The following is a 16,368-nucleotide window of genomic DNA, read 5'->3' as shown; positions in this document are numbered from 1 at the left end:
TCGGTGCCTGCGAGAGACGTCCGATCTAGCAAGAGATCTCTGCGTTGACCAGCGCCCGATTTCTGCTGCGCAGATCACAGACCAGATGTACATCGTCTTCCCGGAATTCTGCGAGGCGCAACTCCTCGCAAAGGATGGCGTCTACCTGCACGACGCGTGCGTGCTCTACATTCTGCCAATCGACACAATTAGCACTCGCCCTAACCACGCAAGCCAGAGTGGCGCTGGGTCTGAGATCTAACACTTTTGCTTCCGCCTCTTGCTCAGGCCACGACCGGTCAAGTACGCCTTCCTTGGGCTCGGCAACCGTGCGGATCTCCTCATCAAGTTCGCCGACCGACCGCGCATGTTGGTGCCCTCCCCGCCTCGCTCTCAGCGTCCCAACTTGCCGCAGGTGCACTGAGCCTGACCCGAACAAGTACCCGAATCCGACTCTTCTCGACGGGCTCCTTTACAACCAAAACGACGAGGATGTCAAGCACAACAAGGTCACCAATGTCGTGTGCAATGCCGCCGACGCCATCCCACACGTGCGCTCACGCGATCCCGGGAGACGCGCGGTCCGGTTGTGAGACTGAATCGGAATTTTGATTACTCAGGCGAACAAATCGGACGCCTCGGTGGTCCGAGAGACGCTCCTCGCAAAGGCGCAGGGCAGGATTACGATCCCGCTCATGTACATGGAAATCGTCCAAGGGGTTCCAGCGCCCACGTGCACGCTCCCGAAGTTTACAGTGACCCGCCCGTGCTGTGCGCGCCCCCGCCCTCGCCCCCGCCCGCCCCCGCCCGCCCCCCCCCGCCCCGCCCCGCCCGCAACAAACACCGCTGCCGTGTCCAACTGTAGACCTCGCGAACCTGCAAAACGCCACCAAGCTGATCAACGAAGAGGCGGCTTCCTCCCGTCCTTCCCGAATCGATATAACTCCCGCCCCGTTGACTGCTCCCTCGTGGTCTTCGACGTTGTAGGACCTGACGCAAGACGGCAACCTCGAGCTCCACTTTGGGCCCGGTCCTGACTCTGCCGATGGCAAATTCTTTTCCGATGGCAGCGCATTTTCTCCTTTCACCATCAACAAGAAGCGGTACGACGAGCACGCTCTCTCTCACGAACATCCGATGTTCAGCGAGCAGGCTTTCACCCCCGCACCCATTCGAACCGCCCCAACGACGCACCCGCCACCAACCCCCCCCCCCCCTTTATAGGTTGGAAGCCTCTCTCAGTTCAACATCAAAGGCGTCTTCGATCACGCGTTCCACTGGTGCGCACTGCCAGAAAGACGTTCCTGAGACACGTGTTAGATGACGGCCACCCGCTCATGCGCAGGCACGTGATCCCATTCCAGCTCCAGACGGGGTATGACGAGTTCAAGACGATGCGCAAGCATTACAACCTCTCGAACTTCCTCGGTGAGCCGTACTTTCAGGCTGGCGACTGGCACGACACGCTCCAGGCAGCACCCCAGGTCAGGGCCCCGTCTCGCCCCCTGATCAAAACCCTTTACTAGGTCGTAATACAATATTGCCAGGTGCCGCCAAACTGGTGCCACAACAAGGCGGCGGAGGAACAGCACAGTCCCGACGGGCTCACGGACAAGGAATCGGCCAACAACCTTACGCACGTCGTCCGCGCCAACGTGTGCCTCTTCTACTCACCAATACTAGTCGCTCGCCGAGCATACCGCGGCCATTACCTCAGCTTGGTCCGCGCCTGCCTGCAGGTGGACACGTTCGTCTCGCGGCAGGTCGTTCACTGCCACGTACTCGACCACGAGGCAGCCACGCCCAGTCTCCAGGTGCTGGGCGAGCCCGCCTGCCGGCGTCTTGAGACTCTCCCCCTCCCCGATCCAGGACTGGGGCATGATGACCATCCTCAATTTCACCGAAAACTCGGACGGCAACTTCACCTTCTGGGGCAACAAGCTCCTCGACCCAACGTGCGAACAGCCACAGCGACACACACGCGCGCGGCGCCACGAGCGATCCACCCGCGGTCTCCCCCCCCCACCCCCCCCCTTCACAGGTGCTTCCAAGGCCAGCCCTCCAACAAGGGTGCCACCGTCAAGGCAAAGGACGACGGAACCTTCACGGGGCTTTGCTGCGCCGGAAAGCACGACCGCGCGGGCTGCGGCGGCGGCGAGTGTATCGGCCAGTACTATGAGTCGCTGGGCTACGAGGCGGCCGTGTACGTGCTCGGCGGGGCGACCCGCGACCTGCTCTTCTCCACCGTCCCCGTGCCGGACCGAGAGCCGGACTACTTCGCGTGCGCGTGAGAGTTGGGCCCTTGCGCGGCTGTCTCGAGGGGGCCGATCGATGCGCGGCACCGTTACCCTCGAGGCCGATCGATAGGCCGACGCGGACCGCGTGTCGCTAAGTGGTATGGAGCTCCATGTACGGCCCCCAGGGTCGACGGCGCAACCGCAAATCGGAGACTGCAACGGGAATGAATCGCTAATCTGACTGTATCCATGACGTGGGAAGCCACGGTCCTGTGCTCATTACCAGGATGGCATGTGCGCGCTCGGCGCGGGCTCGGATGCGTGTTACACGCGTCTGAGAACGCGTTGGCTCGCAATCGGGAAACGCAACGGACGATAAATAGGTAGCGTGACTGTATCCATGACGTGGGAGAGCCACGGTCCTGTGCTCACTACCAGGATGGCATGTGCGCGCTCGGCGCGGGCTCGGGTGCGTGTACACGCGTCTGAGAACGCGTTGGCTCGCAATCAATCGGGTTTGTCTTTTGATAAATAGAGGCGGAGACGGCGCCGGCCTGGCTGAGGGTGAAAGGCTGCTAGGTGCGGAGGCAGCGTCGGCCGTCGCCGGGCGGAGGCCTAACGGTTTTGTCTGGATGGGAGAGGACGGCACGCCGCCACCACACGTGGATTTTAAGGAGAGGAGTGTGGTGTTAGCCGTCACCCACCCTTGGGCGTCGAATGGACGGGTGGAAGCGCACTTGGAGCACTTGGCAGTTATCAGCCTGAGCACTTGCAGCGCGCGTTTTTTTAATCGGCCGCGCGCAGCGCTAATCCGGGCGTCCTTTGCTCCTCCGCGAGCTGCTATAGGGGCGCAAAATATACGCAGAAGATGCGATCGAAGATGCAGTCGAGCCTGTTCGAATGCGCGCAGCGCCGGGCAACCCTTCCAAAAAAAAAGTTATTCTTTCACGGCGTCGAGCTTTCAGTTTGACTTCGGCTTTGTCGCCTCTAAATGTCCGCCGTCTACGACACCCTCGTCGAGGAGCCGCAGACTAGCAGTAACCATGCACGACTAGCAGTAACCGGCTCTTCACAATCGCCACCACGCCGACTATCGCCGTAGGCTGTGATCCGGCCGCCGCGCGCAGAGTACGAGCCTGAGGCGCTCGGGCCGGCAGAGTTTTCCTACGCCGGCGCCGAGGTCCGAGCGCGGTAGGCTCGTCCCCCTCCTCGAGGCGCTCGAGCCGCCGGCGCCGCAAGCCTCTAACTATTTTTCTCTGATACTGTCCAAGCCTAAAGTCTGCCCAGGTTGCGGAGGACACGATCCCGGCGTGAACACGACTAACTGACGCATCCGCTACTGACAGTGGCATGCACCGCGCTGTGCCTGTGGCTGTGGCGCGTCCCACTGTCTTTGTTTGAAGTTAAAAGTCGAATCAGAGCGGTGTCGGCGTTGTCCTCCATTTTCCTCCCACGGACTGCCCGTCCGGCACCGCTCCGCCTCCAGGACGCACGCCGGCGAAGCACCATCAAGCTGCTGTACGGCCCCGGCATCGCCTTCCCAGGCTTAGCTAGACTGAGAGATATTGAAGTAGATATTGTGCACATGATGACACTGAACCTCCCAGAGCTCGTCCCGGTCCGTCACGGCAATCCTCGGCCTCCGGAGGGAGGGCCCCCGGCCGCGGCGCGGTGCGGCGGCGTCACAAATCCGACCACAGAGCACCGGGACGCGGTCGGGCGATCTGAGGCCCAACTAGGCGTATGCATTGCCCATCCAGGGCTATCACCTGGACCTATCAACAGGCGAGCTGCTGCTCCCACCTTTTCACACTTTCATAGTGGACAGTACCGTCGGGTACTTATTTTAAGAGCAAGTCAACAGCAATAGATCCGGGTGTAGTGCCGGATCAGTTCCTGGAGCCAGGGGGACCGATTTGCACTTGCCAAGGGACCAATTGCTAAACACCCGGGCGGGGGGGGGAGGGGGTACAGGGGGCCGCCCCACAGACCCGTTGCCACGCGCACCAGGTGAGAGGTTCCGCCAAACGCGCACGTTCGGCACAGCAGATACATCAGACTGGCGGGATGCAAGGGTACACTCAACACCTACCCGACAGTACATTCCATGCCAGAACATTCATGTGGAGGACCGATTCTCGGCAAGTTTGGCAGGGCGGGCAGCTGTGAAGGATCGATTGCTGTACAACGAGGGACCGATTCCGTGTACGTACGTCTCTCTCTCTCATTCCGTGAGGGCTGGGTACCGATTAGGCCGGTTGAGGGCCGGATCTATTGCTGTTTACTTGCTCTTAAAATAAGTACCCGACGGTACTTGCCTCTGCCACCTCGCGCCTGCCTGCCACCTCACGGCGCGGCTGCTGCGTATTACCAGGTCGCTCATCCCACGCAAAAGTGTACATATGCGCTTCTTCCCGCGCCTGCTTCTCGGACTGCTGCCGATCGCCGAGACTGCTCGGGTCGGCCTGCACAAGGCAGCCGAAGAGGGCCAGGTCGAGCCGCTCCGCGTCGCGATCCGTGGCAAGTTTAACGAATACGAGGACGCGTGGGTGCGCCCCGACCTGAACAAGCGCAACAAGAAGGGGAATGTCCCACTGCACCTCGCGATCTGTGGTCGCGCGCGGCAGGACCTGACGACGGTCACCGCGCTGCTCGACGCGGGCGCGGACGCCGGCGCAAGAGACGGCGCGGACGAGACGCCTCTGCACGTGGTTGCGAGGCGTTGCGCTGGCGACCAGGCCCGTGGAGACATCTCCAACTCGCGTGCGAGCGGCATAGCCAAGCTCCTGATTGGCCGCGATGGCGTCGACATCAACGCCAGGGGGCTCGGCGCAAGGGGACTGACGCCTTTGCATGTGGCCGCCGAGCGCGGGCATCCCGCGCTCGTCGAGCTGCTGATCAAGGCGTGCGCCACTCTCCCCTGACGCCTCGCCGGCTTCTCGGCTCCATTCTCCCACTCCTCCCTTCTCACCGCGCGCTCTGCGCCGCTTCGCTCCCGAAAGGCCGGCGCTGACTTGAACGCCGCCGACGGCGCGGGGGCGACGCCGCTACACCTCGCGGCGCGAGCGGGCCAGGCAAAGGTGGTGCTCTCTCTTCTGAGGGCGGGCGCCGACCCGAGCAGGACCGACGCCGACGGCAGAACCGCGCGTGACGCAGTGGCGGGGGGGCGCGACAGGCGCCGTGGCGGCGCGGGGACGGCGTCGAGGCTACCACCCTCTCACTCTAGTGTTTTCGCAACCGTAGCTTCTCGAGCGCCATACGCGGGCACCTCGACAACGCGGCAAGCCTCCGCGCCGAGGGAGAGGGAGGCACGCTCAGGGCCGAACTGTGAGGCGCGGCCGGCGCGGCGGAGGAGGAGCTGGACGACGCAAGGGCACCGCGCCTCTGTGCACTGGAACTCCACACTGGTTTAGCCCAGGAGGAGAGAGCGCACGAGCGCACCTAGAAGCCGTTTTGTGTGTTTTATTCGGGGCATATATAGCGCACAGGGGTGTAGAGGTTCCCGTGACAGGGGTGTAGAGGTGTGCTCCCGCGCCTCGCCGCTAAGACGGCCGCACGACCGCAGCTCGTGTCGGGTGAGGGGGGGGTGCGTGCGGCCGTCTTTGTCCGGAGTCGTGAATACTCTTAACGCACTCGTCGGTGACGGTGTCCCTCAACCTGCGCCGCGCTCGGCGAACCTCGACAGCGCCTTTCGGCGGCATGCATCTCTTTGCGCCTGAAGCCTGGAGTGCAGCTCACTCTGCTGCTCACACGCTCTGCACAGATGGCACAGCCTACTGTGCGGCTGCCACAGCTGTGACAGCGATGGGCTCGCCCTCACTGCCCCCCAGTCACTTGTGCTGCGGCTTGTGTGAGCGACCGACCGCGTGCTCGGCGACTGGGACTGCCGGCACACTGTGAGACCATGGGTGTGAGGTAAAACCACGCTACCAGCGCTTGGTCACATCGGCCCCGAGAGGTCAGATCCTTCTCCTCTGTTGAGATGGTAACACACTTGTCTACTCGCTGGAGCCGAGCAGGAGGGCCCAGCGCACAACCCCTGGTCAACTCACCCCCTCCACACCCCGTAGCCCCTCTAGCCCCTCTCGGGCCGCGAGGCGTGCAAAACATTCCCAACATAAATGTTGCCCAACAATTTAAACACGACGAAATCGAAAACGTACATGTATTGCGTGTGTCGCGTGTGCCGTGTCGATCGATGGGACGCAGGCGCGGGCCGCGGGGCGGGGCGTGGGCGGGGTGGCGCGACCGGGGCCCACACACTGTCACTGAGTGCCAGACCCACACGGACTCTAGTCTCTACACACGCATCGGCATGCCCTCTTGTACAAAACCACCGCTGTGCGGGCATGCACGACTTGTTTGTGGTACGTGCCCCCACATATGTGATCAGCGGAAAGTAATGCCGCTCGAGAGTAGCTCGCTACAACGGCCTGCACGCATTCCAGGAGACCTCGCCCTATGGCGTCATTCTGCCGCTTGCTGCTCCAGGAGCCAGCGGTTGCCGTCTTTCCATCTGATGCCTTCCCAAGCCTCGCCGTCAGCAGCCCTCGGGTGCCACCTGCCCACATGCACGCCGTCGCCGGCATCCACCTGCGGCACGCAGCGTTGACTCTATGATATAAATCTCGAGTGCTGCCTTCGTACTTTGCTCGTTTGCGCGCCTGCTCGCCGTCACGCGAGATGCGCGCCTCGAAGCTCCAATCGCGCAGCCCGTACCGGGAGACGCTCTCCGCGTCGCAGGAGGCCCTGACGACATTGCCGACACCTATATTGAGAACATATCTCGCAGCGAGCCACGGAGAGGACAGCGAGAGGCAGCGCCACCCGCTCCCACAGGCGTCCAAGAGGGGTGGCGCGTGTGCTCGCAAACAACAACATATCACGGGATGAGGGCTTGAGGCTCATGCAGGGCGCGGCGCACCCCTTCATGTGCTTATCACAGTAGCCCCGGGACGGGGGGGGGGGCGGGCCTCACCCGGTGGGCCGATGTCGTTGCCGGAGAAGGTGGCGAGGAAATAGTCGCCACCGCCGCTCTGCTTGAGGGCGCTGGTGTCCACGGCGATTTTTCGATCACAGAGAGGGTGAAGGAGGTCGGAGTACTCGCCCTCAAAACGCGTCGCCCTGAATCGGCCAGGCCCCAGTGCTGGCCGCAGTCCGGCGGCGAACGCGTCTCTGTTGGGCACAGCTAGCAAGGCGAGGGCGTTGGCTGCCAAGCAGCGCCTGCTCATGGCGTCGGCCTTCATTCTACGACGACACGAGGGACGAGAATTTTTTGTCACCCGCTGGCCGTAAAAAAGAATAGCTTTTTCCAAGTGCCCCGCGGGGAAGGCGGGCGGTGGAACCCTGGGACGGGATGCTGAGTGAGGACCTGTGTACGTACGTGGTGTACAGTGTCGTGTCTTCTAGCTCCGAGTAGAGGGGGCGTTCTGAAGTTAAGGGGAAACCCGGTACACGGAACTAACCCTCGGAGACCCGTGTTTACTTTACGGCCCTTTCCCTGCGAACGCGCACCCCCCCTAGCTAGGGGTCAGGGCTCTCTAGCCCGTAGCCCGATCCCGATCATCCGGCCCGCTGGGTGCGCTTCTCAGCTCCCCGGCCCTGGATGTGAGGTTGATGACTGCACTCCAAGTGCTCCAAGAATTGTAGATGGGCCATAAAAACGGTATGCGGTGGAGTGCTCTCTACTGCCGCGGCGCCCCTGCCGGTTCGGAGGCGCCCGGCGGCCGCGCGCTTGGTGCCGACGTCGACCGGCTGCTTGCTCTCGCGGCGCCGAGACGTGCCGCTTTGGTCACGTCTCGCGCGCTGCGAGGTGTCTTTTGGCGTGTGAGCGCTTGCCAGAGACGCCATGATGCTTGGCTTCCACGCCTGCGGCCGCGGGCGAGCGGGCGGGCACGCCAGGCTCGGCGAAGCTCTGCGCGGGTCTTCGAGCTCGCAGCCCGCGACGAGCCAGCATGGCTCGTCGCTCGACGGCAGCCTGAATGCTCTCGGCATTCTGGACAGCCTCGCCAAGCTCTCTGGGAAGGTCTACAGGGCCAGAGCGGCCTGTCTCGGGCACGATGGCGAGCTTAGTGGTACCACGACTACCAGCTCTCCGATCGGGCCGCCGGCAGCGGGCTTGCGCGGCGCGCCGCTCGACGGCACTACCCCAGTCTCTTCCGGTACAGGTCCCTGCTTTGGTTTCACAACACGTTTGGTCCTCGCTATGGTACGGCTCACCAGATGCGACAGGAGGGCTAAAATCCGGAATATAGACTGCCAAGAGGGTGCTCTAGGCCGCGAAGACACCACACACGGTCTCCCTACTCATGCGCGGCTAGCAGGAGGGTGCCAAAAATGAGGCGTGTTGTGAAACCGCAGCTGGCCCCGCCGACGGGTAGCACAGGTCATGAGTGAGGCCACGCCAGCTGCCTCGGGTGCTCTGTGTGGTCGGCCTGGACCGTGCCGCAAGCCTCGAGCAGCGGAGAAGCGCTGTCCTTGAAGTCCAGACATGCTTCGCCGCCGTGGCGCAGCGCCGCAGTGCGAGCGAGCACTGCAGCTGCAGTGCTCGCTCGCACTGCGGCACCCATCGACTCCCTGCGCTCCGGGCACATTGGCAAATGTGCCGGCGGCCTTGTGGACGGCTCGGGCACGAATTGCACGACGGCTGAAAACGAAGCTGTTGCGAAACCGAAGCCCCGACCTGTAGACTTGGAAGGGCGCTTGGGCTAAATTTAGTGCATGTGAATAGGAGGTATTTTCTTCTCAATAACAAGGCTGTGAATACCACCACCCACCCATCATGCCTGCATCATTCCTGCACGCACTGCCTGGTCTGGTCGGGGCGTGGGGCGAGATCTGGCATGGCGGCGCGCTTGAGCGCCTTCGATCGTCTCGCGGCGACAGCTCGCAGGCCGGGCGGCCAGGAACTGTGCCGCTCAGCCATCCGCCGAAGCGAGCGCGCCGGCGGCGGTCCGCCGCCAGCGCGCTCGGCTCAGTGTCTTCAAGCCCCCGGTGGGGAGCTCCGCTGCGGGCAACGATTGAACATGCGGGCAGCCTAATGAATCAAGCTCTCTTCACGGACGGTAAATTTTGTGGAAACACCCAATCTGCACACCTATGTCCATCAAGCAACCATTCACCGACCGCCGCCTTGTGCCGCCGCCTCACAGCCGTCTCGCACCGCCGCCCGGCCATTCCTAGCGCCGTGGACGCGCGAGAGACGGCAGTGCGTCACTGATCCCTGCCGCCTCGCTCTTGTTCATTCCCTCCCTTTCCCATGTTCAGGTTCTCGATGACGCTTTACATTCGCTGGTTTGCTTTGGCGGCCCTTGTGGCCGGGACGGTGTGCGCCCTCACGCACGCGCCTACTGCGGCCTTCTCTCATTTTGCGAGTCTCCCACTGCGCAGGCCGGCGACAAAATCCAGACCACCCCGAACGAGCGCGACACCCTGTTCGCGCCAACAGCTCCATCGCCGGGACCCGCTCCCCTGCTAGACAGAGTGCTGCTCGTTGGTCTTTACAAGGACCGGGGTTCGTCCATCAAGTCCTACGCGCTCTCGGATGACGGCTCGCTCACCTCGATTGGCGACTCGAACGCCGGAGGCAATCCTTCTTGGATCGCAGCGGCTGGGCCTCGCGGCGAGGGCACCCTCACAAGCTTGCTGACGGTGAGTGAGACGGGGAACACGGTGGCCTCGCTCAGCCTCGGCTGCGACGGCAAGGTCACGGAGACGAGCCGCGTCAGCAGCCAAGGCGCCGGTCCCGTGCACCTCGCAACGGACCCCCTGGGCGAGCACGCCTTCGTGGCCAACTACGGCGGCGGCACCGTGGCGGTCCTCCCGGTCACCCAGGGCGGCGACAGCGCGGTCAGCCTGGGCGAGGCCACGCAGACCGTGGACTTCGGCGCCTCCGCGCACGCCCACTCCACCTACCTCTCGGGCGGCGGCGTCTACGTGCCGACGCTCGGCCTGGACCAGGTGCAGCAGCTGACCTTTGAGGGCGGCAAGCTGTCCAAGGCCCACGAGCCGCTGTCGGTGCCTCAGGACCAGGGCCCGCGCCACTTGGCCTTCCACCCGACGTTGCCCCTCGCCGTCCTCGCCAACGAGGGAAACGGGACCACCCAGCCAACGATCGAGCTGCTCGGCGTGGACGCCGCCCAAGGGCTCAGCACCATCGCCACTTACGAAGCCTCCGGGCCCTACAGTCCGCCAGATCTCTACCCTGCCGAGGTGCTGTTCTCGCCGGGCGGCAGCTTCGTGCTCGTGTCCGTGCGGGACGCCAGCACGCAGAAGCGCGACGGCATCGCCGTCTTCCAGGTCGGCGCCGAGAGCCTCACCTTCAAGGACTACACGGCAGTGGGTCATTACCCCCGGAGCATGACCCTAACAAAGACTGGGTCTCAGGCTGGCCTCTTGATTGTTGGCAACCAGAAGGACAACAGCCTGACGCTCTTGAACTTTGATCTCGCCTCAGGCGCCTTGCACAAGGCCGCCGAGGACCTCCCTCTCGGCGATAGCCCCGCCTTTGTTGGCATCTTCGAGACAGCCAAGGGCTGTGCGGCGCAAGCGACGTTGGTGTAGGTCGACGGAAAGCCTCAGGCATTTGTCGGCGGCATGGACGGCGGCGCAAGCGGCCCGGCCGAGCGGGAGAAAGAGAAACTGTGTTTAATTGTTTTTATTCAGCCGAAAGGCAATTTAATATTAATTGTCGCGACACCGACAGTTCTCAGTTGAGTTCTCCACCCGCAAAAAGTAGTACGCACGCGCGTTGGCGCGTTCATCGGCGATTCTGTGGAACCGACAAACAATCACAACACGTAAAATAATAATATGCATGGATGCACTGGTTGCGAGCGGCTTTACTGTTTACATTGAGCAGACCCGTGTCTTTCTCTGTGGGTCCACCTGGCGCAGCTCATCACGACACGCAATAAAACACGCACATGACTCAATGAGGATTGACTGCGGAGTGGGGACACTGGCGGGACGTACTCTACACGAGCCGTTGGCGCGACATTGCGAGGCTTCGTAAATAAATAAACCTGCAAAAGTCCAGAGACCAGACTATAGTCGAGCGCGTCGGAGAGGTGTTTCGACACCGAGTGTTTTGAACGTTTCTTCGCAGAAGAAACGTCGAGAGAAAAATCTCTCGCCGGTGTTCACAGAGCTCTGTGAACACCGGCTACTGTTGCTTTTGGAATGAGCGAGCGACAGCGAGCCGCCCCCCCCTCGGAACACCAATCTAAAAGAACTCGCTCCGCCAAACAAACGGCAAAAGCACAAAATCGCTAGTGAACACACAACTCATGCGTCGGCTCGCGTACTGAACAAAGGATCACAGCAGAACTCCCTCGCACGACACTGGGACAGGACTAAGGCGCACTGACTGGCACTAATGAACAAAGAAAGGACACAAAGGGTGAGGGAGCGAGCGGAGGGCGTTACAGGGAAGGCATGTCTAAAGGAGCGGCGCGTTGCGCAACCCCTCGCGGAGAACGTTGCGTGCGCCGGTGATGGCCTGCTTGCGGCGCTCCGACTCCTCTCGAGCCGCCGGGCTTGCGGTCTCACGCCGCGTTGCCGAGCGCACCTTCATGGCCTGGCGGAGCAGGGTCACCACGTGCGCGTCCAACTCCTCGACTGTTGCCGGCATCAGTGTGAGCTCGAGCGTGGCAAGCGCCTCGTCCCTCGCGGTGTTGCGCTCGCCCTCCACGTCGGTCGCCTCAGTGCTCTGGCTCGAGGACGGGGTGTCGGTACCGACGGGCGCAGCGCCAAGAGAGGACACCGTCGGCTTGACAAAGAGCCCCAGCACCTCCTTCTTTGAGGTCACCTCGAGGTCCGGGAGGAACACCATGCGGTCCTTGGCGCGCGTCTTGGCCACGTACTCGACGCTCAGTTCCTCAAACGCCTCCTCGCCCCCCTGCTCGATTTTGTCCGCCATGGGGAACATCGACGGGTTGATGAGGTACACGTCATCGGCCTCGAGGCCCTTGCCAGCGTGCGGTGTGGTGAGGCGGATGATCCCCTGCTCCGCCTCGCCCGGCTGGTAAAACTTCTCGAGCCACTTTTGGCGAACGCCTCGCGATTGGCGCGAGCAAGGGTAATGCCCGGGTTGATCTCGAGGTAGTAATCGAGAAGCTCATTGAGAGCGAACTGCATCTCGTACGTCTCGCTGGCGACGCCAGAGGCGTTCTGCGCGTTCAGCAGCGCGAGGAGCTGCTGGCGCACGGCCGCGAGGGGCCCCTCGATCTCGGCCAGGCACGATTGCAGCTCACGCACGGTGTCAGGCTGGCCGTGCATGACCGCCGGGTAGCGCAGCGCGATGAGGACTTTGTAGAAGACGAGCAGGTGGCGCGTGCACCGTCCAACGAACAGGGTCGAGTTGCGCAGGTTGATCGGCTCGGCGACGTCCCTCACGGGCAAGATCCCTCACGGGCGAGATCCCTCACGGGCGACGTCCCTCACGGGCGACGTCCCTCACGGGCGAGATCCCTCACGGGCGACGTCCCTCACGGGCGACGTCCCTCACGGGCGAGATCCCTCACGGGCAAGAGCCCTCACGGGCAAGAGCCCTCAACGGGCGACGTCCCTCACGGGCGAGATCCCGGGCGAGATCCCTCACGGGCGAGATCCCTCACGGGCAAGATCCCTCACGGGCGACGTCCCTCACGGGCGACGTCCCTCACGGGCGACGTCCCTCACGGGCGACGTCCCTCACGGGCGAGATCCCTCACGGGCGACGTCCCTCACGGGCGACGTCCCTCACGGGCGACGTCCCTCAAGGGCGACGTCCCTATCCCTAATGAGCGACATCCCTCACGGGCAAGATCCCTCACGGGCAAGATCCCTCACGGGCGACGTCCCTCACGGGCAAGATCCCTCACGGGCAAGATCCCTCACGGGCGACGTCCCTCACGGGCGACGTCCCTCACGGGCGAGATCCCTCACGGGCGACGTCCCTCACGGGCGACGTCCCTCACGGGCGACGTCCCTCACGGGCAAGATCCCTCACGGGCAAGATCCCTCACGGGCGACGTCCCTCACGGGCGACGTCCCTCACGGGCGACGTCCCTCACGGGCGAGATCCCTCACGGGCAAGATCCCTCACGGGTGACGTCCCTCACGGGCGCGATACCTCGAGGGCGACGTCCCTCACGGGCGACGTCCCTCACGGGCGACGTCCCTCACGGGCGAGATCCCTCACGGGCGACGTCCCTCCCGGGTGTGTTCGATTTTATTAAATGCGCCACATAGAATTCTGAACTGCCCGTTGTGACACCTTTGGCCAGCTGCTTTTGATCGCTGGCTCAAGTCGCAAGACAGGGCAGTTCGGCCTTTGCGCGCGCCACTCCCGGGCCGCCTGCCGCGGCCAAACGGACCTGTGGGACTGCAACCAGAGCAACATCTGCCCCCCGCGAGCCTGCTGGCCGAGGTCCATCAGCTACAGGACCGCAGGTGCGCCCGTTGCCCAGCCACGGACCCCTCTGCGCAGAGCCGTCGCGGCGCGAGAGGGCTCTGCTGCAGATACCACTGCTGCGCGCGCAACACGTACTCCGTGCGTCGGGATCCTGGGAGTCTGCCTCATCCCACTACTGTTCCCAGAAACCTGCCACTCCATCCCCGCTCGTCATCGCGTGGTTCCACTTTTCCGAAACTGACGCGCTCCTGGCCGTTTGCGGCCTCAGGTGCATTGTCGGCGGCGCGTCGATGCTCAGGCCCCCTCAGCCGCTATCATCCCATGCAACGTGCTGGCCCGCAGCTGCCTTATGGCGTGCGCACCTTCACGCGTCGCCCTCGTCGTGCGGGATGGCCGGTTCTGCCGCTCACCGGACGTGCGAGAGGCTCGCTATAGATCATCTCACGCTCCTCGACCGCGCCACGCACACCCTTGTCGCTCAGAGCGGTGTGGGAACAGCGCCCTGGACGCGTGGTACACGGACGCGCCGCGAGAACCCGTGCCAGGCAAGCTTCAGCCGCCCCACCGGCGCTCAGTCAGCCCCTCTAGCCCCACCAGTGCCGCCCGCTTCAGATGGCACTCTGAGGCCTTTACGAGTCCTTCTTGGCTCCCGCCAGCAGCGCCTCGTGGCGTGGGCTGGTCGGCCCTTCGAGACGGCCCGGGAGGCGGCGGAAGAGGCCTCTTTCGCCGTTGAAGCGGGATATACGACCCGTAAGGGCCTCTCCCACGCGGGCCTCTCCCACGCTGCCGCGGCAGCCGCCGCTGCACCATCCCAACCGGCCCCGTTCCACCTCCTTTCCCCCCCTTCGCGCCCTCGAGAGCTTACTCCGCATCCGTCCAGCGATATACAGGACCGCTGGGGCGATGAGTGGCGTGCCTCGGCCTTAGCCGCCGATACGTCAACAGGTTTACCCGAAATATACCTGGACGCGTCCGACCAACGTATGCCGCCCGCGCACGACGCCATATCGCCTTCTCCCAGGGCCAGTGCGCTACTTGCGGCGCGCAACGCCTGCTCAAGTACCCCCCCCACCATGTGCTGCCGCTATGCGTGCCTTAAGGCGGCTGCGGCGAAGCGGCGGGCGCGGCATGCCGATGGCAGTGCGGACGATGCGGTTGCGATGTGTTCTGCTTCAAGATCGTGGCGGTGCTTGGCATGGATATGGATGCTGAGGCGGCGATTGCTGAGGCATGAGGAGGATCGATCCGGATTTTAGTAGGCGCCCGCCGCAGGCGAAGAAAATTTGGGCGGAGCGCCGTATCGATAACGGTGGGAGCCTCTTGGCCCCAGGCCGTGCCACGGCCGACTTAGCCGATGTAAGAGGCTCCCGCTGACCTTAGACCGCGCAAGCACCCCAGCGTGCCTAGGCACACTTAGACCCGCTAGGCGTCGAGGCTCAGAACTTAGACTACTACCCAACCAGTTCGCCGGCCGGCGAGATTGCTAGAGGTGGAGCAAGCCTGCTCTAGCCTCGCATGTTACTTCCTGTCGTCTGTTGTGTTGTTGTGCCCTTGTTTGTGTCCTTTGGCACCTTGGAGTGCTGGGGGGGGCGACAGGGAGGATGTGGCCTTGAGTTATGTGTACGCCAACTCAGGGTGTGTGGCAGCCAGCTGGCTGTGTGTCTTGTGAGCCTGTTTGTGTCTGTGTGTCGCTCGTGCGTGTCGTCATCATCTGTCCAGCGTCCACGCATACCGCGTTGGTGCCCAGTCCGAGCCTGACTGTTCTTCACCTTTCTACCTACCTACCTCAAACCTCTCACACAGCACGCTGTGGCACGACACAAGGGCGCGGACTGCCGGCGCGGACTGGCACACACACCGCGCCGGCACATCCTAAAAAGAAGTTTACAAGAAAGCTCCCTCGCACGACTGGGCACGGGACTGGCGCGCACTGGCACTAACACAGGAGTTTACAAGAAAACTCCCTCGCACGACTGGGCACGGGACTGGCGCGTACTGGAAAGAAAAAAGGCGCTGATTGCTGCTCCAAGGCTAGGGCTATCTAGCCCGTAACCCGATCCCAATCATCTGGCCCGCTGGTGCGCTTCTTAGCCTAAGTCTTAGCTCCCCGGCCCTGGATGAAGGTGTGTGGATGTGCGGCTGCTATATAACACTGCACACGCTCCAAGTGCTCCAAAGGCGCAAAGAAAGGGTACCGCTCGCGCCTGGGTACCCCGCGAAGTCCAGTGGATGGACCAGCCAGGCAACGGCAGATATCCCGTAGAACGTACACAACCGGTCTCACAACGTACAAACAAGAGGAGGACGCGACGATTGTGATATTTGTGTGTCTGTGCGCATGAACTGCCCGGCGCGACGATGGTGTACACATCGCTGCCTCGCGAGGCCGGCCGCAGCCCACGTCGCACGTTGCTCGATCAGAAGCCGTGTGCCGCTGCTGCGCCAGCGAGTGAGCCGTACCGGGCTCCTCTCAAGGCTCTCCCGGGGCGAGCGCCTCGACCAAGGTAGGCCGTGCGGCCAGTCGGGAAGGGGCTGCTCGCCCCGACTCCCTATGCCAGGAGGCTGCGCCACATGCTAGTAGGATGGTAGCCGGAGCCACCGAATGCGCGGCCCGCCGCTCTCTCAGAGGTAGGAGACGGAGCCGGGAGAGAGGAAGGGGTTGCTGCTCACCGCAAAGCCAGGCGGAGAGAAGGTTTCCGCCTGCAGGTACGCGCACCGAGTTGGGGTCCGGCCGGTGGCCGGCGTATGGTGGGTGGG

The 16,368-nt window shown here is 63.3% G+C and overlaps 7 protein-coding genes across 7 annotated transcripts in view; 4 read left to right on the top strand and 3 right to left on the bottom strand.

The window, feature by feature from the left end:
• Positions 1–2,767, top strand: part of EMIHUDRAFT_454914 (hypothetical protein) — a 5,483-nt gene extending 2,716 nt beyond the window's left edge. The window contains exons 7-15 of the mRNA XM_005789804.1: positions 74–156; positions 268–352; positions 420–530; positions 600–734; positions 967–1,082; positions 1,325–1,463; positions 1,527–1,634; positions 1,849–1,934; positions 2,021–2,767. Coding sequence (XP_005789861.1) covers positions 74–156; positions 268–352; positions 420–530; positions 600–734; positions 967–1,082; positions 1,325–1,463; positions 1,527–1,634; positions 1,849–1,934; positions 2,021–2,270 — 1,113 coding nt within the window. The 3' untranslated portion in view covers positions 2,271–2,767. The remainder of the gene's footprint in view (positions 1–73; positions 157–267; positions 353–419; positions 531–599; positions 735–966; positions 1,083–1,324; positions 1,464–1,526; positions 1,635–1,848; positions 1,935–2,020) is intronic.
• A 440-nt stretch (positions 2,768–3,207) lies between these two features.
• Positions 3,208–3,955, top strand: EMIHUDRAFT_225617 (hypothetical protein; the record flags this gene model as incomplete). Its single annotated transcript, XM_005789803.1, has 5 exons — positions 3,208–3,231; positions 3,319–3,396; positions 3,431–3,493; positions 3,703–3,834; positions 3,917–3,955. The coding sequence occupies 5 exons, from the start codon at positions 3,208–3,210 to the stop codon at positions 3,953–3,955; spliced, it is 336 nt and encodes a 111-aa protein (XP_005789860.1).
• A 663-nt stretch (positions 3,956–4,618) lies between these two features.
• Positions 4,619–5,140, top strand: EMIHUDRAFT_225616 (hypothetical protein; the record flags this gene model as incomplete). The annotated part of the gene is made up of 1 exon (XM_005789802.1): positions 4,619–5,140. One exon carries the CDS (start codon positions 4,619–4,621, stop codon positions 5,138–5,140), a length of 522 nt encoding a protein of 173 aa, XP_005789859.1.
• A 1,194-nt stretch (positions 5,141–6,334) lies between these two features.
• On the bottom strand, positions 6,335–7,447 carry EMIHUDRAFT_454913 (hypothetical protein; the record flags this gene model as incomplete). The annotated part of the gene is made up of 3 exons (XM_005789801.1): positions 6,335–6,809; positions 6,881–6,984; positions 7,195–7,447. 3 exons carry the CDS (start codon positions 7,445–7,447, stop codon positions 6,684–6,686), a joined length of 483 nt encoding a protein of 160 aa, XP_005789858.1. The 3' UTR covers positions 6,335–6,683.
• Positions 7,448–9,482: 2,035 nt separating this feature from the next.
• On the top strand, positions 9,483–10,882 carry EMIHUDRAFT_440404 (hypothetical protein). The gene is made up of 2 exons (XM_005789800.1): positions 9,483–9,540; positions 9,606–10,882. Exons 1-2 carry the CDS (start codon positions 9,490–9,492, stop codon positions 10,776–10,778), a joined length of 1,224 nt encoding a protein of 407 aa, XP_005789857.1. The 5' UTR covers positions 9,483–9,489; the 3' UTR covers positions 10,779–10,882.
• A 773-nt stretch (positions 10,883–11,655) lies between these two features.
• Positions 11,656–12,144, bottom strand: EMIHUDRAFT_225612 (hypothetical protein; the record flags this gene model as incomplete). Its single annotated transcript, XM_005789799.1, has 1 exon — positions 11,656–12,144. The coding sequence occupies one exon, from the start codon at positions 12,142–12,144 to the stop codon at positions 11,656–11,658; it is 489 nt and encodes a 162-aa protein (XP_005789856.1).
• Positions 12,145–15,852: 3,708 nt separating this feature from the next.
• The window catches only part of EMIHUDRAFT_440402 (hypothetical protein), a 2,248-nt gene continuing 1,732 nt past the window's right edge, over positions 15,853–16,368 (bottom strand). The window contains exon 5 of the mRNA XM_005789798.1: positions 15,853–16,350. Coding sequence (XP_005789855.1) covers positions 16,234–16,350 — 117 coding nt within the window. The 3' untranslated portion in view covers positions 15,853–16,233. The remainder of the gene's footprint in view (positions 16,351–16,368) is intronic.

The sequence above is a fragment of the Emiliania huxleyi genome (assembly GCF_000372725.1).
Source record: "Emiliania huxleyi CCMP1516 chromosome Unknown EMIHUscaffold_125, whole genome shotgun sequence".
Taxonomy (NCBI): domain Eukaryota; phylum Haptophyta; order Isochrysidales; family Noelaerhabdaceae; genus Emiliania; species Emiliania huxleyi.
Note: the sequence above shows the minus strand (reverse complement) of the source record. Positions and strands in the feature narration are given on the sequence as shown.

What these genes read in the sequence shown, in the direction of transcription:
- EMIHUDRAFT_440404 (XM_005789800.1), top strand. Translation starts at nt 9,490, where the DNA reads ATGACGCTTTACATTCGCTGGTTTGCTTTGGCGGCCCTTGTGGCCGGG. An exon ending in CGGCCCTTGTGGCCGGGACG is followed by an intron (nt 9,541 to 9,605) that starts GTGTGCGCCCTC and finishes CCCACTGCGCAG; the next exon opens with GCCGGCGACAAAATCCAGAC.